This window comes from Gekko japonicus, unplaced genomic scaffold (assembly GCF_001447785.1).
Source record: "Gekko japonicus isolate JY-2015 unplaced genomic scaffold, Gekko_japonicus_V1.1 scaffold2200, whole genome shotgun sequence".
NCBI classification, from domain to species: domain Eukaryota; kingdom Metazoa; phylum Chordata; class Lepidosauria; order Squamata; family Gekkonidae; genus Gekko; species Gekko japonicus.
The window spans coordinates 25,201-46,660 of NW_015170955.1; the positions used below are offsets into that span (position 1 = coordinate 25,201).

Below are 21,460 nucleotides of genomic sequence, written 5' to 3' on the forward strand. Positions count from 1 at the left end.
CCAGATTTGGTTATGAGAGATTGTTATTCTGGATTTTGTTCTTTCCCTTTGGGATATTATGTATTTTTGTATTATCCTATGATGGATTACATGCATTGAATTGTATTGAAGTCTCTTTTCTATTGCTCTTGGGTGGGTTGGTCAGTACACAGTTGTTATTTGTTGGTTTTTCTTGGTCATTGTTTACTGTGGACTGTATTGTTGTTGTTGCAGTGAGTTCCAGTCAAACTGCCTAGGAGCCTGTAATTGCCTGAGCCTGCATGACATGTTTATGCCATCTTGGTTACTAATCACTGAGTGCACTTTATTCGGCAATCGTTGATTGTTTAAATGTTTTAAATGTTTTAACAGTGTTAAATGTTTTAAGTTTTAAATGTTTTAACTGTATATGAATCTTGGCACACTGTGCCAGGCAATGTGAGCCGCCCTGAGCCCAACAAATAAATAAATAAATAAATAAATAAACTGAACCTGATTTCTTCTTTCAGATGGTTAGGAGGGAGGCTGTGAGAACTATCCTTCACACTGGAGGCCTGCTTCTGAGAGACTACAGCTGGATCAGCTTCAACAAGGAAACAGTACTTCTGGGATACTAACTACTAACCTTTGGCTTGGGAAGGGAAAGGAGTTGGGAGGTGGGGAGTACCATGCCCTGTGTACAAAATTGCATTTTCCCTGTTGTAATAAACAGATACTTTGCTTAAACCAAGGTGTGTGTCGGAGGGGGCGCTTTAAGAAAGGAGGCCCTAAGCGCCTTGAACTTGCCCTTATTTCCAACGCCTAGGTTTACATATATGTTTAGGATGCGTTCAGATCACAAATAAATCTCAGTGACTTCTGTACCAGCCACAGGCCTGGTTAAACATTAGCTAGCTTGCACATGCTTTGCTTTCTCCCCTCACAGAATCTACTGAAATTGTCGATGGAGACCTCTATTTAACTACTACTATTTGTGATGTTCCAATATGAGCAGCAGCAAAGGTTGCTTTCCTAACTGGTAACTGGGATTTTCCAATACGTTCCCATATGATGTTCTAATAGGAACACTGGTGAAGGGTAGTTTCCTTCCTGGTAACTGGGATTTCTAGGCATGGTTTAATCCTGGGTCCTAGTTACAAGAAAGGAAAACAAACCACAATTTATTCAGGTGTCCATTGCCACATATGAACAACTGGAAAGAGCGAAAGACTTCTCTCAGCAATCGGAACACACTGCACAAGGGGGCGATAGCAGAGCAAGTCAGTCAAAGAGGTAACAAGAGTCATACCAGTCATCAATGCCAGGTTGATCCATGACATCTGAATGCAACCTGAGTGTACTTTTGTTTCTCAGGCTGTAGAAAGGAGCAGTGAAGTGAGCAGGGACTCACAGAAGCTCATACCCTGCCACAAATTCCGTTAGTCATTGAGGTGCTACTGGAATCTTGCTCTTTTCTACTGCTACAGACAGACTAACACAGCTACTCAGCTTGATCTACCTTCTCCTTTTATAAACCACTTTTCTTCTAAGTGAGGACACACTAAAACTAAGGAGAGCAACTGGCAATAGACAGTACATGATTGCAAATACAGAATGCACATGTTCTTTTAAGGGCGCCCAAGGAAATTAACAATTCACATTATTAAAAGGTCACCATTTTTTTTTCCTGTCAAGCCATGACCCCCCATAGCCGTTTTCAAAGCAAGAGATGTTTAGAGGTGGTTTGCCACTGCCTGCCTCCGCATCACGATCCTGCTATTCCTTGGGGGTCACTGGTCACCCATCTATATACTAGCCAGGGTTAACCCTGCTTAACTTCCGAGATCTGATGAGATCGGGCTAGCCTGGACTATCCACATAAGGAAAAAAGCACATTCACACATTCACACAGTAGTTTATAACAAGCCAAACAGACAAATCACAGCAGAGCAACAAATCAATAAAAACCAAGCTGCAAGATGAGGATTATGTGAAGAGAAGTTATAAACATCTATATTTGGACTGTTTTCTCCGAGATGCCACACTGTAGCTACAGGCCTGAGCTAGAAGAAGCCCAGGAGAAAAGGCCACAACACACCCACGCAAAAACGATCCACGACGTTCTTGCACCTCCCTGACGTAACCAACTCCCTGACCGGGATCACCCGCAAAGGCATCATGCAGCCCAGAAACGCCACCAAGGCCTCCGCGGAACGACCACGCAAGTCAAAAGCACCCGCCGCCCCCCGCCCAGCCACTCACCTGAGCGAGCTCCGACTCTTCGCTTCACCGAAAAAACACTGTTGACCAGCGCGGCCTCTGAAATACTTTTCCCCTCATTGGCCGCGAAAATATGCGTTCGCCTCTCCGATTGGCTATCGCGAGGTATTTCGTCATGGGCAGGTATCTGTCGAGACCGAAGCAGAAGAGGCCTCGCGAGCTACCATTGGCTGAAGGGATGGAGTGAGAATAGTGAGATCCCGGTAGAGAGCCAATAGTCTAGAGCAGTGGCTCGATGACGAAAGGCTCGTGGATGCGAGGTTCTCCGAGGCGGAAGGTTGCCATAGAAATAACTAAAGCTTACTTATCTCTCCCGCGCCTCCTTCTGTTTTGCGTAAATTTGTTCGGGATGAAGTTCCAATGAACTTTTTGGCCGGTTGCAGGCAGACTTTGCGTATCCTTACTCAAAAGTAAATTCTGAGCTCTCTCATTTAAGCTAACAGGATTTTTAAACAAAGACGTGTAGGAATTGCAAACTATTGAATTCAACAGGACTTTTAAGCAAGTCTGCACATGATTGCTATCTTAGTGATAGCAACCAAGAGAGTTTCCCAGGTTTTTCTTTTAAATCAGGGAATAAGGCGATCATTACATTGCACAATTTAAAAAATCCCCCAAATGCTGCCTAGCATCCAGTTTGCCATATTTTAACCCCACCCTTTTCCCCTCCTCCCTTCCCCCCCCCCCCCATAAAAGTTCTGACAGGTGGATTAGTCTATTACACTACGTTTCTATCCCTGACCCATGATCCCCTAAAGCAAACCGTCCTGTATCTAAAGCAGCTTCCTCAGATGCCTGTTCTGTATTTCCTTGAACATCTCCAAAGGAATAAGAACACACAGCAAGGCCAAGCAGCTTCTTCTGCAACTAAACTGCTATTTGTTAAAAGTTCCTGGTGTTTAAGCCAAATCCATTTCTATGTAAATTAAAAGTAGCAGCATTTTGTCTTCATACAAGGCAAGATGAACCAATTGTTCTGTCTACTCTGTATACCTACAAGGTACTTGCAAACTAGTAGCACTTCACCCTGCAAGCTTTCTCCCCTCCCCCCCCGCCCAAAACATACACAGTTCCTTCTATCAGACTTCCCAAACATGGTCATGCTCTTAAGAATCCAACAGTACCAGAGCAGGCAAAGAGAAGTGGGTGTCTTCCCTGTTTCCCATGACAGGTGCCTTAATTAAAAACTAGTTCCAAACAAACTTTAAGAAAAAACAAATATGCAAAGTTTTATTAAAGAAAATACGTCAAAATGACAATAATTTTGGTCATATTTAAAGCATCCAGGAATCAAAATGCCATTTCTTTACAAACATGTTCACATACAGTGTGTAGTCTTCAGTAGTAGCTAGAATGACACTGAACGTTTTAAATGCCATGCAAGTAAAACAGAGCTCCATACATTCATTAAAAACCTGTAGTTATGGTCATGCTGAATATTAAACTTAATGACAGTATACATCAAAACCATAACAAAAAAGAATTTTAGTAAACAAAGATAATTAGTAAACTTAAAACATTTTGGCATTATACTTATTTCAGGAGCACTGTATCTTTTCTGTAAGTGGCATTATTGTTAAAGCATCAAGTAATATCAAAATATACACTTCTATTTTACAACATAGTACTGGCATACTTCAAAGTACTGTCCCAATTATAAACAGAATCATGATGTTTCAAACAGGTATAAAGGAAAGCTACTTGCACATTTAATATGCACACAATAGTTATGTAACCAAAGAGGATTTATATATATAAAAAAAGCAACCAGGTTCTCATGCCACTTTGTAGTATTGAGCAAGGATTCAACACTTCTTCTGAAAACCTGCAGTTCATGGATATTTCTCTTTTTCTTTGGAAAAAAAGACAGGACAAACCACTTTATCTTTCACGTTAAAAAAATCTAGATTCATTTTAAAATCCAGATTTTAAAAAATCCAGATTCAACCATGACAGACATGATTGGTTCCTAAGAAAGGAATTTTGCCCAGAGATCCAACAAATAAGAACTGTGGTCCATATATCTTTGCTACATCTCAATCAGATGTGGCTTAATGTCAAATAAAGCATTATTGCACATTGCTTCAATCTAGAATAATCTTCATTTTCATCCTTAATAGTAGGAGATCACAGCTTCCAACATGCTCAATGTGCAGCTATAACGAGAAGTGCTTTGATGCTTATTCACTTCAATAACTTTTGCTGAAGCTTGCTTCTAGTGCACAATCAAGGTAAAATATCTCTCCAACTCACAATGGTTTGTCAATAACAGTTACACCTAGAAACAGAGAAATAAAAGACAAATGAACAATGGAGTTACTGCATTACCTAAATGTAGGCAACCACACTCCAAATTCACTCAGTTATACAAGACTTGCATTCTTTTTCAGTGCAATATTTCTAAATGGTTGGTCTACTAAAGTGTGTGAAAAGGTTAAAAAGTGCTGTGCAGGGATTGCAATTTGAAAGAGTGGAATTGCCATGTTGATTTGGCTCAGTTATCAGAATGGGCCAATCAGCAGGTGCATGAGTTACATTAAAACAACATAAAAAGGCCAATCCTAATTCTTAACCTCTATTAAAAAGCAGCTAATCTAACTTTCTGTAACTGTTTCAATTAACTGTCAAACACATGACAGGTTACTTAAAAGCTCTCTTATTACATGTTGCCTATTGGAAAGGATAACCTGTTACAGGGTGTTCTGATTCCATTCATTTTTGGCACTGCAACTTTCATCATTATTTTGGAGTTGGTGGCTAGTTTTTAAATGTTTGGCACTATTTTCCTGAGGAATTATGTCTGTCACAAACAGAGACCACAAGCCTCTATTGCAAACAGCAAGATGGGACCTGTCTTGAGATAACCTGTGCCAGGATATTCCCTTGCCTTTCATTTTTGGTCCCGGAACTCCCACAATCATCCTGAAGTTGGTGGCTAGGAGACAATTCTAAGTCTCCTAGCTTTATTCTCTGATGAGTTATGCCTGCCACAAATGGTCCCTCTTGGCAGTCGGTGGGGGGTGGGCTTACCGGGAGCAGGAAGTCTCACCTCTTATTTCAGCAACATCCCAAACACGACTTCCAACATGACCTGGAAGCAGTGTTCCCTCTAAGATGAGTTAGTGTGAGCTAGCTCACAGATTTTAGCCCCCGGCTCACACATTTTTGTCTTAGCTCAGGAAGGATGGCTCCAGAGCAAATTAATTTATGCAGTAGCCAAATCGCTCGCTCACAACTTTAATGCCAGTAGCTCACAAAGTAGAATTTTTGCTCACAAGACTCCACAGCTTAGAGGGAGCATTGCCTGGAAGTGACATAGGCACATCAGGGCAACGCTCTGGTTTTTGGGCAAAAACTCTATGTTAGAATTAGCTTGAAGTCATGTTGATGATGTCGCTAAAACGCGGGTGAGACTCCCTTTTTTTTTTGCAGTACTCCCCCACCGCCAGGCAGCTGATCGGCAGGGGAGAGGAGGGGCTGGGAGCAGGGGACCCTCCACACCCATTGGGGGTTCTAGCATCCCTAGAACAGTCTAATTCTTTTATTATTAGAGATTTATGGTTAATAGCAAGCCAAGTGATTTGTTGTGTTATGGATCAGGGTCACATGAGAGGGGCAAATGGAATCTTTGTCTAGGGGCTCATGGTGGCTCTGAGGAGCCCTGCTCACCTCCAAAAACAGGAGCACAGAAAGCAGAGTCTGAGAGGTGGATCTTAACAAGTGGGCAAGATAGTATGGACGGCAAAGGATGAGATGGTTAGACAGTGTCATAGATGCAATGAACATGAAATTAAGCCAACTTCAGAGGACGACGGAAGACAGGAAGGCCTGGCGAGATCTGGTCCATGGGGTCGCGAAGAGTCGGACTCGACTGTGCGACTGAACAACAACAACAAAGATAGTATGGATAGTATGGCAGGAGACAGTCCAGGGACCCTGGCCCAAGCCATTTACGGCCTTAATGGTTTTTCCCCTAAACATATTCTCCTAACACCTGAGCTGTTCAAAACTGTGCTGCCCTCCAGGACACAGAATAATAACATTAGTACAATGAAGAGCCATCTTTCAAAGAATTTTTTTTTACTGACAGTTAACAGATCATAAACACAGCACACACATGTAAGCATAAAAATATATATATTGGTTGTACAGAAGCACAGCCTCCAAGTGTTACTAACAGCTTAATGACAAACAGAAATTTGGTAGGGGAAGTTTGATAGCTGCACAGCCATTTAGTATAGGAGCCTTGATCAAAAAGAAGTAAACTCAATGAGGATGCCATCCTGGGATTTGCTGGAGAGGATAAAATTATAGGATTAGAACAAAAAAGAAGCAATCCAGTGCTGCAGGCATGAAGATGATGACCCTCTTCCACTGCACCTACCACTGAACCATTTTTTACAAGCCAGCTAACCACAAGATGAGACATTGGGCGCTTTCTCACACACTAAATAACACTAAATAACACATTTTCAATCCACTTTCAATGCACTTTGCAACTGGATTTTACTGTATGAAGTGACAAAATCCACTTGCAAATGGTTGCTGAAGTGGACTGAAACTGCATTATTTAGCATGTGTGAAAGTGCACGTATATATTTTGTTTCAATATTTATTACAACTTAGTGTTTTACCAGATTTCTGCAAGGCTAGATTGTTGTTAGAAAGCCTTCATTTCTAGCCCTGCTCCCAATCTTGACCCAGGGCACAGCTTCTGTTATCCCTGGCTTTGTGAAGGCCAACAAACAGAATTTGGCCCATTACCACACAATGAAGACAGGAGAACCAGCAGAGTGAGCAGGCCATACCTAATTTCACACTGAGACCAACAGATGTTCTGGAGAGAAACTGAGCTTTACACGCTATTGGGCTATCAGACCATTAATCAAAGCTCCTCAGCATTCAACCAGCATACTCATATTAGCATTTCCCATAATATCATTAAAGCTTTAACTACATGCAAAAAAATAGGAGCTGCAGTGGCTCAAGTGTTTAAGACGCTGAACTGCAGGCTGTGGAAGGTCAGTAGTTCAGCAGTTCGAGACCCGAGTTGCCGCATGACGGCTCCTGCCAACCTAGCAGTTCGAAAGCAAGAAATTGCAAGTAGATAAATAGGTACCGCTTCGGTGGGAAGGTAACAGCGTTCCGTGCACCTTGGTGTTTAGTCATGCTGGCCACATGACCACGGAAACGCCTTTGGACAGCGCTGGCTCTTCGACTTTGAAACGGAGATGAGCACCGCAACCCTAGAGTCGGATTCGACTGGCTTTCGAGCAAGGGAACCTTTACCTTTTTACATGCAAAAAACAAAAACAAAAAACCGCACCCAAACCCCAGATTTCCCATATCAAAATGGAACTGCTTCCACTTCCCCACCAGGATGCATCTGTTCTTCTTCCTTCTTTGCAAATTTCCAAGACCTTTAACTGTGCCCTCATCCCTTTTGGCCAGCCAGAAGATATACCTGGCTCACCTGCTGTTCTCTGTCCAAGCTTGAAAAGAAAGAACCTTTTGTTTTTTACTTGAGATTCTTGCACTATGTAAACCAAGCCTTTTCCTTGCAGTGTGGCCTTCAGGTGTGGAGTTGTTCCAATGTTCCATGCTGTTTCTCTTTTTAAAATGGCATATTAACATAAATATTGCCCTCTGGACAACATTCATCTAATCCACTGAAGAAAAGATTCCAGACAAAATAAAAATTGAAGTGCAATCCAAGGTTGGGTCCTCATGAACTTCCTACCATAAATCCCCTTTCTGTCCCCATACATCCCCCCCAAGGGATTTGGGGCCAATATTTACATGTCACACTCATACTGGAGAGGAACAACAAGCTCTCTATCACTTCCAGTCTTTTTCATCATTTATTCACTATTACCTGCATAGCTTCTTCCTGTACTCATACAGGATGATACAACTGTCCACTTATCTGTGGTTGGGTTATAGTACTCCACTGTTGCCAAGTTACAGGAACCATCATCTCCTCCAACTACATATAAGAGCCCATTCACAGCACAAACCCCTAAGGCAAAACAGGAAAAAAAGAGAAAATAGCACCATCAATTTGCTTTCTTAGCTAGCCAAAAGTGTCAGTGTTAAAGTCTATCTATGGGATCTGTTTATGACTCAGAGAGAGAGAGAGAGAGAGAAACATGCATGCCTTCCTCAAAGCACTGCAGCATTCAACCACTCACTAATTTTAAAAGTTGGATTAGCAAGCCTCCTCCACCCTTACATTTAAACAGAAAAACCTTTCATTGAATAAGCAACTTGTTCAGCACAGAAAGGCCTGGTGGAAATAAATTAAGATAAATTAAGTTACACAATAAGCTTAAATATTCAAACACTTTACTTGAAATATGGTGAAGTTGCACTTACTTTACAGTACTTGACTATTTTAAAACATTTACCTTTTGTATTAATTTGGAAGCACTCCAATGTACAAAAAGTTATTTATTTATATTTATTTATTATTGCATTTCTATCCCGCCCTCCCCGCAAACGGGCTCAGGGCAGCTCACAAACAAGGGCCAATATAAAACATTAAAACAGAATTAAAACAACCATAATTAACAATAATAAAGTGCTCAGTGATGTTCATCATTCAGATCGAATCAAGATGGTGACCTATAGATATTACCCAAGAGCCCGATTCAGCAGTACCAATCCATCGCAATACTGTGGCAAGATCTTTATAATGGGCCATCCCATTACCCCATTGTTACCAGAAAATATAGTTGTTGGTGGTGGTAATGGCAGCTTCTAGTTGAAAGCCTGGCGGAAGAGCTCTGTCTTGCAGGCCCTGCGGAACTGTGAGAGGTCCCGCAAGGCCCTGATCTCCTCTGGGAGCTCATTTCACCAGGTAGGAGCCGCCACTGAAAAGGCCCTGGCCCTGGTCACTGCAAGCCTGGCCACCCTGGGGCCTGGGATCACTAATCGATGTTGGGCCCCCGACCGTAGTACTCTCTGGGGTATGTATGGGGAAAGGTGGTCCCTCAGGTAAGTCGGACTCTGGCCATATAGGGCTTTAAAGGTAAGTACCAGCACCTTGAAGTGGATTTGGAAAGCTATTGGCAGCCACTGCAGCGCTTTCAGCACAGGCCAGATGTGCTCCCATCTAGGGAGACCCATCAGAAGCCTGGCCGCAGCATTCTGCACTAACTGCAGCTTCTGAATTTGCGACAAAGGCAGCCCCATGTAGAGAGCGTTATAGTAGTCTAATCTCGAGGTGACCATCACATGGATCACTGTAGCCAGGTCGTCGCGGTTGAGGAAGGGGACCAACTGCCGAATCAGCCGAAGGTGGTAAAAGGCCGAGCCGGCAGTGGCTGCCACCTGGGCCTCCATAGTTAAGGAGGGATCCAGGAGCACTCCCAAACACCTAACCTCCGACGCTGGCACCAAAGGTGCCCCGACAAAGATCGGGAGAGGGATCCCCGTCCCCAGACCACCCTGACTCAGGCACAGGACCTCCATCTTCACTGGATTTAGTTTCAGCCAGCTCAGTCTAAGCCAGCCAGCCACGGCTTGCAATGCCCGGTTCAGATCTTCTGGACTGGAGTCCGACCGGTCACCCAACATCAGATACTTACTTCTTCTTTGAGTATTAAGAACTTAACAAATGTGTGCCTTTATCATATGCTAAACAATGTAATACATCACTGTTTAAACAAGAATACTAATCTTGATATATACAAATTTGACAGAGCATGAAGAATATTAAGACTGCTCTCCAGTTATTACAGAATAATTGTGGCTTCTGTCTAAAAGCATATGTATTGCAAAGCTTATGAAACATAGGAAGGACAAAAGAAAAATGCTGAGGAGTATAATGAAGATGAAATGGCACAGATACAAGCTTAGGAGTTGTGCATGTTTAGCTTTATGAGCATGGGCATTTTACCCATGCCAGCGTTTTCAACACATCTTCAATCATCACATTTTCAGCCTCTCTGTAACTATGAGGAATAGTAACTCATTCAATAAGAATGAAGCTGTGTTCTCAGTGTTCAAAATGAAGACCCATATGCTACACAAATATACCTTTGGGTCTAAGTGTGCACTAGAGGTGTGCATAGCGGGATTTCTGAACTGAAAATCGACATGGAAATCACTGTTTCAGGTTGTTACAGTTGTTTCCTGGAATGGTATTCACAATCTGCAGTTCTTAGTGAAATGAAATAACCATCCCCCACAAAATTCATGTTGGTTTAGAATTTAGATGCTTACCAAGCTAGGAGGGGCATTTGTTCATCATGTTGTTCTTTGACTTCACTGGTTTCCCAGGCAACAGCATAACCAATTGGATCCATGCAAGGGAGGAGCACAGAGCACTTCCAACCAATCACTTTTGGCATTATCTTCAATGACTATTGCCCCAGGCCCTCAAATTGGCTGTCCATTGAAAAGAACAGTGTTTGCATTGCACACGTGTGGAAACTCATGTAACAGTAAAGCCCCTTTGTTGAATGTGCTTGAAATTTGGTGGGTCTTGAGGAGAGGGAGGAGTGCATTCTCTGCAAATTTGGCAGGATTATGTTTAGTGACTGCTGCCCCAGACCCTGGAACTGACTGTCCGTTCAAAAGAGTGATGACTGCAGGGGATGTACTAAAAGGAAAAACAGGCTGCTTACCTGTAACTGGTGTTCTTTGAGTGGTCATCTGTGCAGTCACAAAGCCCTTTTAACATCTAAAGTGTGTAGTACTCGCTCTGCATCCATTGTTGGTCTTGGGGGAAAAAACTGGGAGCACTATATTCTGCAACATGTGGAACTGTGACACTACTTTAGGCAAAAAGGATAGGTCCGGTCTCAAAGTCACTTTATCTGCACGGAAAACTCCCAATAAAAAAAAGAGGCACAACTGATGCCTTGCTGCGTGTCTCAGTATCGATCTCTGATGCCAGGAGTCAGCTTTCTCTTGGAAAAAGAGGCACAACTGATGCCTTGCTGCATGTCTCAGTATCGATCACTTCTCTGATGCCAGGAGTCAGCTTTCTCTTGCCCCTGAGACTGATATTTTAGATTCCAGTGTGCAGGCACGTCTACTGACATATTTTCAGTCTGCCCTTTGAAAGGGACGCTGCCAATGATCTTATCACCTTCTCTGGCAACTGACTGCTCACTTCCCAATCTTTCTAAATGACTTCCAGGACTGGTGTGACTGACAACCTGAGTGTCCTGTATTGGCACTGATCTTTGAGGTGCCACTGAAGTGTCAGTGGGTATAGATGGTTCCTCATGTTTTGATCTGTTCTTTCTTTTATTCTTTTTATGGTGCTAACTCCTACGAAGTGTGATGTTCAGCAGCCTCTGGTTTCTGCTTCTTAAGCTAAGTGGAGTTATTTGCACTAGAGCTCTGTTTCTGCTGATTAGAGTGGGAGTTGTTTGGATTGCTCTACACTGAAGCCACAGAATCTGATGTCATTGCTGGCATAGTGGGGACCATGGATAAGGATGCCACCACTTGATCTGCAGTAAGAGCTTTCTCACACAATGGTGTCTTTAGTCTGTTATCACAATTGTACCTAGCTTGTTTTGTAAACCTAAAGCAATGGTTGCAGAAGTTCACTATGTTCCTTCCCAAAACAAAAAAGGCAAAGGCTGTGTCTTGTCTGTGAATGGGATTTTTCCCTTGAAGTCAGAACAATTCTTAAATGTTGTGTGCTGCGCCATAAACATGCAGTTGACATCTAAGTATATTTGCTTTAATAGCATTTACATACATAGTTTGAAGAAACAGAGAATGAGAAAGTCCCTTTAGAGGCAGCTACTGCTGTAGCGGTTAAGGAAGAACTGACAGATGATCACAGCCTCACCCACTCTGGGCATGTGTGGTGAGTGGCTGTTGTGGGAGGGGAGGCTCACGCTCAAACGCTTTAAAGCTTTTATTGTTCTGAGGCTCTGTGCACACGCTTGAGATCCCATATGTGTGATAACAGAGAACAACAAGAAGAATGACAAGCCAGACCAATGGGAACAAAAGGATATGCCACTAGGCCCATTGGATATAAAGGGAGTCAGCTGCCTTGCATGGGCTCCACTGAAGAAGGCCCATTGGATATAGTCAGCTGCCTTGCATGGGCTCCACTGAAATACATTGCAGGACAAAAAATTGCAATAAAAACATGCAAAAGATTTGGAGAAACTTGCTCTTGGCCTTGAATGACACTCTCCAGAGTTGAATACAGTCCGTGGGACCAGGTATATTGCTCTAGGACTAGCAGGACAGCCCCCCACAGCAGAATGATGGTCCCTGGGAATAGCATAAGTGTTCTGGGATTGAAATGTCAGTCCCTGGAGAGTTAGGGTTGCACTCTGGCAGAGAGACTTAATGGCGATGAGAGCACTGATTCCAGCCCCGGGGACTCTCATCCTCTTTGGTGGACTATCCTTCCCATCACGGAACATTTTTGCTTCTCTCAGGGATCGTCTTCGAACTTCAGGGGCTGTCATTCCACTCCAAGAACACTGATTCCAGTCCCAGGGACAGTCATTCCACTCTGGGGCCAGTCATTCCGACCCCAGAACATTTATGCTGCTCCCAGGAATCATCATTCCACTCTGGGGGCTGTCATTCCAGTCCCAGATCAGCTTATCTGGTGCCAGGGAATGTCATTCCACTGTGGGGGCTGTCATTCTAGTCTCCACAACCGCACTTCTGAAATCAGTTCCACGGTTTGTTTGCAACTTTTGTGTGCTATTTCAATGGATCTCATTATATCCAATGGGCATTCAGGCATCACCCATTGTTCTCAATGGCATTCTTGTCATTTGCTTTAGTATACTGGCCATACCTTTAATGAGCACAGATTGTCCACTATGGAAGCAAGTGCTTTATTTACACTTTCTATTTCCAGCAGCTTTTGGAAGGTAATATTTACCTGCATTTCTCCTGCACATATTCATATCTGCAACTTGTTTCCATGTATTGACGGTGGGATCAAACACTTCAACACTTTTTCTAACTAGAGGACCATCATGACCACCTACTGCATACAAACAGTTGTTTAAGACACCAACACCTGCAAATAGAAAATATAAAACTAGTCAGTGTTAATTTGAAGTGTCCTCAATATCCACTTTTGGGGTGCTGTCAAGTTTGACAAGCCCTGCAGATCTGAAACACCACATCAAAGGGTGTTTTAATTTGTAACAAATCATGCACAGACAATTATTTCATATTAACAGATACCAGTTCATATTTACTATTTCCACATGCTTTGTTAAAGTGTTGTCAAAGTCTACTCTTCCTTACAACAGCCCTGAAAGGTAGGCCATTATTGCATATTGGGAGCTGGGACACAGGCTTTATAGCAAGGTGGAGACAAACTCTGAACCAGTGACATTCTGATTCATAACTTGGCTTCTTACAGTCCAATAACAAAACTTCGACAAATCATGGGCACTGCTAGTTGGTTTCTGGCAGCTGCTCTGCTGAGGGGAAGTATGTGACAAGATCTCCCCCAACCAGGTTTCGTTAGTTTAATTTATTCTATTTCTATCCTGCTCCATCTTCCACAAACAGGACTCAGGGCGGCATACAGCATATAATATACATAAAATAGTAATAATAAAATACATGGTAATATATAATAAATACATATAATACAATCAGATGGCATCATGTGTCTATCCCTCAATTGGCTGAGGTGATAAGCATACAATCTGCATTTCACTCATAAGGGGGTCTTTAGCTTGAAAAAGTAAAACGTGGGGGGGGGAACCCAGGAGGCTACTAATTTCTCCAACCACTGCTGTTCTCAACTGTATGCCCGGCGGAACATCTCACTGGCCTGATCCAGCATGGCTTCTCTTATGTTCTTATGATGTGGATCCCTGCCTACAACCAAGTTTCCTTTTCCCAGATACACCAGCATAAGGTTAAGATGCCATCCAAAGACTTTTAAAGGTGGAGTTTAGGATTATCCTGTTTGTTCTAACACACATTGGATGGCTTTTATCCTTACATACTATGTACACGCTGGATCTGCAGTGTAAAAGACTTGACTAACAAACACAATTCAACAAGAAAGAAAGGGCTGGATCCTAAGGAAGGGCAAGCAGAAGGATCTCATTAAGACCTATCCTCCCTAGCAGCTTGCCCCAAATAATCAGTCCTTGCAAGCCCCAAATAATCCTCTGCTGAGGGTTAAAGGGCCATCATACAAAATGCACTGTGGTACTGGGGGGATGGGGGCTGAAGAAAAGAGGAGGGAAGATTAGGCATATTTATCTTTTCCTCCACTGACAGAAGGGAGAGGATGATTTTAACAATTTCCCTCTCCTCACTGCAGTCCTCTGTTCTGTGGTACATTTGGGCATGTTCCCCTAACCCTCAGCAGAAGATTTTCCTGTCTCTCTGTGCTCTTTTGACTTTTATAATTGTAGGATCTAACCCAACGTTTCCAAGTTGAAAATTGAGGAATGGCATCCGAAGAACAGATAAAGGAGCGAGTCTGAAGTAAAATGGAATGCACAGGGGTATCCAAGAAATTGATTTCACTGCCCTTTACCTCTACATCTTCTTGAATTGATAGTTTCTACTCTTATTTGCATGCAATAATCAGGATGAAAGCTAATATTTAAGAATTCCATGCACATAGCCAAGAGTCGTGTGATACCTTATAGACAAACAGGTTCGTTATGCTATAAAGCTGTCATGAGCCAGAGTTCATTTTTTTCCAGAGGTATAACAAAATGAGTTCATACTCACAAAAGTTTATGCCAAAATAAATTCAGTCTGCTTTATGCTGTCATAAGACTCTGTCGCTCACTTCAAACATCATGCGGATCCACAGTTTAATTTTAAATAACTATAGTTAGTGTGACTGAATGCAGGTCTCTCCACCAACTATGGTTAGGTTAGTGTCCAAAGCAGAATCTGGAGTTCATTTATTAACTACAGTTAGTCTTAAGTATGATTTCACATTATGTCTGCATTCCGACATCCTTGCTGACTCCTGGTCTGTTTCAGTCTGTTTTGGTTGCTCACCTGCTCCACTACGCCTAGTGCCCATTTCTGCAATGTAGGTCCATTCATTTGTACTATAGTTGTAGCACTCCACTGTACTAAGGCACTGACGTGATGCACCATCATAGCCACCAACTGCATACAGCATACCTGAAAATAAAATTAGCAAATTCAGTACATCGGAATACATATGGGGAGAACAAGCTATCCTGATGTTCTAGACCAACTTACATCTGTTAACACTAAGGAGGATGAAAATTCAAAGATGATATATTACCACAATTTAACTGGCATATTTTAATTAAAAATGAGAGGCTGTCATGCAACTAACCTAAAACAACTGTATTAGCGCTCAGAATAACCAAATCCTTGCACATTTCAATTGACGGAAGGCCACTGCACTGATGCTATTTATTGGACACTAGTCAGCATTCACAGTACTGTAAACTACTTTTGTTGCCACATTTTTGTTTCTGTTAAAGAGTTTCCATTCAATAGCTTAAGCTGCTTCTGAGGGGTACGAATGATGTTGAAATTAAGATAGTGCCCAAAGCAGGTTAAAGGTGGAAAAGCTCAAGGATAACTTAAAAAATTGCTGAATGATCTTATTGTTGCATTGTTTTTATTCATACATAAGCAATGGCAAGAACTGCTTATATCTTGATTATAATCTCGGGAGCTGCTATGGAACCAATGTTTTTACCATTAGCAAGTCCCCCTCCGGTATACTGATACAGTCTTTGCTGGTGCATTAAGAATGACCTCTAATGCAATGAGGGCAAAATGTGTATTTCTTTCATCAAACCAGAGACCCCAAGAGTCTATTTGGAAGTGACTAAAATGATAGGGAAAGGATCAGAGAAAACATAAAATGTAGTCTGGTAGCCTCTGCATGTTGTTAGTTTGAACTGGAACAGTTATTTTAAGAGAAATACTAGTTTTACTGTACCACTCTGAGATATGGTACATTGGCTGCATCAGAAACATTAAACAAAGCAGCTATCAGTCACTATAATGTGCAGGCTGAAGTGTGCTAAACTAAGCATAGAAATCCTTCAGAAGAAAACCTGTATTATATTGATATTGAAACATTTACATCTTAGCATTTTATTTGTTAAAAACTGAAATAGACAAATTCCTGATAGTTGTAAGATAACCTTCAGCCATAATGCTAAGCTAAGTTCCTCCTTAGGAAGAAAAAAGAGGTAAAAGAAAGGAAACAAAAAGGGACACCAATCTGTCCTCCAGTTCTTCTCCAGTCAGACAACAATACAGCAGCTAGAGAAGCAGATGGACAAAATCATAATGAAAATTATTTCAGTACAGAGACTGAGTCTGCAGCAACTACTTTTAAGTGAAGCATGCATAGCCGTATGGATGTTTTTTGCACACTGCCAGTGGTTGTTGCAGAAGCTGGAAGAAGTGTTCTCAAGGTATCGCTTATCAAAAACTGCAAGCATTCTGTAAAGAGGTATGGTTACACCATCTAGCCATCTTGTTCACTAAGGGTGAACTTCCAAGAGAAATTGACTGGTGGGGGGAGGGACTAATTAATTATTATTAATCATTATTCTTAATACATTATTTATTAAATTTTGTCATGAAAAAGTCCAGAAAAATAAAGCTTAATCAAATAAAACTAATTAGCCTAATCTCTGCAGCCACATTGGCCCATTAGAATAAAAAAAATCAAGACACTGACAGATTGATCTCCTTTTAGTGAAAAAGCATTACAAAATAGTTAGCAAACTTGTAGGACTCTTGGGCTGGGTGTTATTATTAAACAAAAATAGCAAAGGCCAGCATTTTTCAGAAGTGCTGAATATGTAACAGAAATTTCAGAATTAAAACAAAATCAGTTCATAGCTCACGAGACTGTATATGTGGGATGAGAGATTGTGGTGCTGGTTTGGGGGGGCATGTTACAAGTTTGTATCAGGCCCCCCAAAAATGCTTGGGTCCTGGAATAACAACAGCAGGCTATCATTTGCCTATGCAAGGGGGCTTGAGCCACCATTATAGATTTTAATGCTCAACCGTAGTTCAGCACTGTATCTGAACCAAGCCAAAAATTCATGATTTTATCCCCCCTTTATGCTATATGAACACTTCCTATACTTTTTTATAGTCTAAAAATTTAAAGAATGCCAAAGTGGAAATAATAAATAAAAGTAAATTAAAACAGTTTCAATGAGGCTTCCCAATTTAAAGAACACAGTCACCTGTAAGACATGCAATACACTTCAAAAGAAACATCTAAAAGATTTGTTCTCATATTTTCTATTTATGGAAATCAGTTGTTTGAAATGCAAACATTATTTAGCAAAATAAATTATTGAATTTGTCATCTGAAGCTACTACAGTAGTTTGCTTCCAGAATGGGAATTACCAGTCTACTTTTTCAAATCACAAGGAAAACATTTAGCTTAATTATAATAAATCATCATCTTCAGGCAGCCATAAAGTGGCTAAAGAAGAAAATTAACGGCAAACAGCAGAGGGCACTCCTGCTCCTAACATAGTGTCTAAGGACAAGATGATATACTATACAAGAAGTATAATCAGGATTTGAACTTGCTCAAAAATCTAGGTCAGATGCACAACAGACTCAGGCTAGGAGACCTTACCTCCAACTACACCTACACCAACACTACTTCTCCTTGTATTCATTGGAGCCACATGAAACCACTCATTAGTCTTCATATTATAGGCTTCTACCGAGGATAAACCTGTCATAAAGCAATACAGAAAGCTAGATTTTATAAATAAATTGCCTACAGAAATTGCCAACAATTGCCTCCCCAGCTGACAAAGGGACCTTTGACTTTTGAAAGCTTATACCCCAAAAATCTTGTTGGTGACTAAGGTGCTTCTGGACTGGAATCTAGCTGTTCCACTGCAAACCAACATGGCTCCCCTCCTGAAACTGCCTACATTTCAGGTTTCCTATAAACTACCAATGGGAACTATGAACTATAACTTTCCCATTCATGAAATAAAGTGTATAATTAGCTAACAATGATGAATACTGGTCTTACTCAGCTGAAATATTGCTTGCGTACATGCATAGGAAAACCCACTCAGAATATTTTTATATGCAATTGCGGAGTACTAGTTTTGTTTTGCTGAAAATCGGGAGAAGGAAAAAGAGCAGAAAGAGGGACATTCAGAATAATTCAAATGCCATGGGATCTTTTATATTCTGAATTTAAAAAGAAGAGGAATAAATGCCTGTAGGTGACCGAAAAACAAAAACCCTTTCTGGAGAAAGAAAAGAACTCCCCAACGTTTTTAGAACATAAGCTGCTCAAGGGAAAAGACTAATTAAAATTATTGCTCCAATTGTAACAAAGACCTCCCCCCACAAAAGCCAATACAGCGTTACTAAAAGATGACACACCTGTGCTACCATCAAATCCTCCAACAGCATACAGAAGCCCATTTAATACAGCAGCTCCTAAAGTGCTTCTTCTGTCTTGCATATTAGCAACACTTGTCCATTGGTCCTTCACTGGATCGTATGAATCCACTGTGCGAACTCTCAAGGAACCATTGAAACCACCAACAGCAAAGACCAGACCTCCCATATAGACCACTCCTGAAAGAGAAGAACATTCCGTTTCCCCATCTGTATTTTCCATGTCTGCAAATCGTACATGAAAAGCAAAATGGCAAATGCACCTTCATTCACACATTACGGATTTCCACCTGTCCTTAACAGGAAGCCGTTGGTATGGATTCAAACATCAAAGTAGTATCAAAGTATCAAAAAAGTACCTGCTCTACATCTTCTGGAAGGTAGCTCAGCAACTTGGTGCCAACGTTCTTCTTTAAAATCATAACATTCCACACTGCGGATGGCCTTTGGCGCCTGTCCTCCAACCACCATCATCAGCTTCCAAGGAGCCAAAACCCAATAAGTAATCTCATTATTATTCACATGAATGGAACTAACTGAAGAGTTACTTTACATGAATAGTGAACTCACAAGTGAACATATTGGAAAGGTTATAAGGTATCCACCATTTCCCATCTCTAACACCATCCCCTCTAAAATGAATACTAGCAAGTAGTATAAGATGGCCAACTGCACCCAGCTGCAAGCACAAACATGCTGTAGCCATAGCCGAGCAAAAGTTCTCCTAGACCATCCTTCTTAACTGCCTAATATCCTCTCTCCCTCCCACAATTTTTTAAAGGCATACTGTTTTTGCTGGAGAATGGATTACAGAATGAGAGTTCACAGTAACCGATAAAAGAACCAAGGAGAGGCCACTTCCTTTTATATGGTATGTTACCAGGTATGGTGGGGAGAGGACATTATGTATATCATGTCCCGTATTTACGCAAAAGGAAGACACCCCTTTAAAAATGTTACATACACACAAAATTATTATTGCATGTGACTAACTCGTATGCAAATGTAAGATGATCCCACCTTTTTTTCCAGCATACCAGGGTGGGGGGAAACTAGTCTTGGATTTGAGTAAATACTGTTACGTAACTTGTATGGCATTACCAGCAACTCCTGCCTATGTTCGAACTAAGAACACCTTCAGGAATAAGCTGAAAAACAGTTGTCACGAGGAATGCAATCTCCATTATAGGTCTTAATTCATTTAAACATGCTATGATAAAATAGACTGGTTTGTGATGGGATAGCAGGGCAATCTACCCTTCAGTATAGTTTTATGCCATCATTTTAAATTATTCTGAAGCGATGCCCTAACGAAGTATTTTATTTAGAAGGCCATGTGAACTAATTCATCCATTACAGCATCTTCATTTCTCCACAGAATGCAACTTGAAAGGGCAATATACAAGTTAACTAACATGAGCCTTACTTTTGGGAGACTGGCAGGTGTTCTTAGCCTGGTCCGTGTACTCTTCATCAAAGCTCTTTGCTCAAGTGGCAATAAATGGTACTTCATTGCTTCAATGAGGTAATCCTTACATGCACTGCTGTTTTTAACTAGCGCTTCCTCTTCAACTCTCTGTGCATTAAACACATTGATATAGTGTTAGCACATTTTATAACAATAGATGTGCGTTGACTAATCTAAGTCATTGGAGACTTTAGCACCATTAAAGTCTTATGTCAGCTGTCTTGTAAAACACTAGCCCTTTGGATTTGGTCAGCGAGAACAGAGGAGGAGGAGGAGGAGGAGGAGGAGATTTTACCCAATTCTCTTTCTCATTGCACCCTCTCTCACTGCAGCTATTTGTCTGTGAGTGTTCTTCCTTGAGCAATGCCTTCTGTTTTCCAAATAATTAGAACCCAATTAAGAAATGCCAATGCTAAAAGAAAGAACCTGATGTGCTAAAAACTGGTACACAGAAGTGGCGCACAAAGTCATATCCTGACAATATGAAGTTTGATTTTACCTATCTTCTTCTATCACCTTAAGCATGGTATGATTTTTTTTCATAAAGACATTTTCCAGAATGTTTTTGGATGATATCATGGTAAGTTATACAAAAAAATTCAGAAAATTAAACTCAAGGGAATAAACATAATAATAAGCTATTGCAAAGCTGATAGTAAGATGCTCTTCTAAAATGTACCTCTAAACTACATGAATGCCTTTGGAGATACCAGAAGAAAAAATTCTATAGAAATTAAAGGAAATATGTACCCCGATAGCTTAGTTTACTGGGCACCTGCTTCTAGTATGGTTGTACATGGAGATATTTTTATCAAAAGTTGCTTCCTTGAGGCCAGCTCTGATGAGGGTTATTTTTTAGCTAGTTAGATTGGTGAATTTACACCTCCAAGTTAACAAAGCCTTCTCCTTTCCACTATTAAATATTTTGTAAAATGTCAAGGTCACCAAAAGAAGCAGAAACAAGACCAAAAAATAAATCAGAGTGTAATAAATATTACCAAATTACAGAACTACCTGAACCAACTAACACAGTTCTACAAGCAGAAAGGTAAAGAATACCACAGCTTTTATTGTAACAATGAATGTCCTCATCTACAGTTCAGTTTATCATATAGAATCATAGTCCTTGAAATGCTTACTTTTTACTTACCTGAACCAAATACTCTCGGGAGAGCAATGGCAGGCGGACGTGTTCCATGAGACGTGCCATAAGCTCTTGTCTCACATCTTTGTCATGGTTAACCCAAGCTATCACTGCTTCAAATACCTTTCAAAACAGAAAACGCACTGTGAGTTTTGCACAGTATCTGTCCGAGCAAACCTACACATTACGCATTTGTTAAACGCTACTACTGAAGTTGTACTCT

At 41.2% G+C, this 21,460-nt stretch overlaps 2 protein-coding genes across 2 annotated transcripts in view; both read right to left on the reverse strand.

The window, feature by feature from the left end:
- MSMO1 (methylsterol monooxygenase 1) overlaps positions 1 to 2,297 on the reverse strand; it is a 17,146-nt gene extending 14,849 nt beyond the window's left edge. The window contains exon 1 of the mRNA XM_015418911.1: positions 2,221 to 2,297. The gene's annotated coding sequence lies outside the window, so the exon portion shown is untranslated. The remainder of the gene's footprint in view (positions 1 to 2,220) is intronic.
- Positions 2,298 to 4,479: 2,182 nt separating this feature from the next.
- The window catches only part of KLHL2 (kelch like family member 2), a 45,224-nt gene continuing 28,243 nt past the window's right edge, over positions 4,480 to 21,460 (reverse strand). Inside the window, exons 5-13 of the mRNA XM_015418913.1 lie at positions 21,244 to 21,360; positions 20,052 to 20,201; positions 18,985 to 19,102; positions 18,608 to 18,805; positions 17,835 to 17,936; positions 15,229 to 15,357; positions 13,118 to 13,258; positions 8,114 to 8,257; positions 4,480 to 4,516 (exon numbers count right to left, since the gene is read on the reverse strand). Of these exons, the coding sequence (XP_015274399.1) occupies positions 4,488 to 4,516; positions 8,114 to 8,257; positions 13,118 to 13,258; positions 15,229 to 15,357; positions 17,835 to 17,936; positions 18,608 to 18,805; positions 18,985 to 19,102; positions 20,052 to 20,201; positions 21,244 to 21,360 (1,128 nt within the window). The 3' untranslated portion in view covers positions 4,480 to 4,487. The remainder of the gene's footprint in view (positions 4,517 to 8,113; positions 8,258 to 13,117; positions 13,259 to 15,228; positions 15,358 to 17,834; positions 17,937 to 18,607; positions 18,806 to 18,984; positions 19,103 to 20,051; positions 20,202 to 21,243; positions 21,361 to 21,460) is intronic.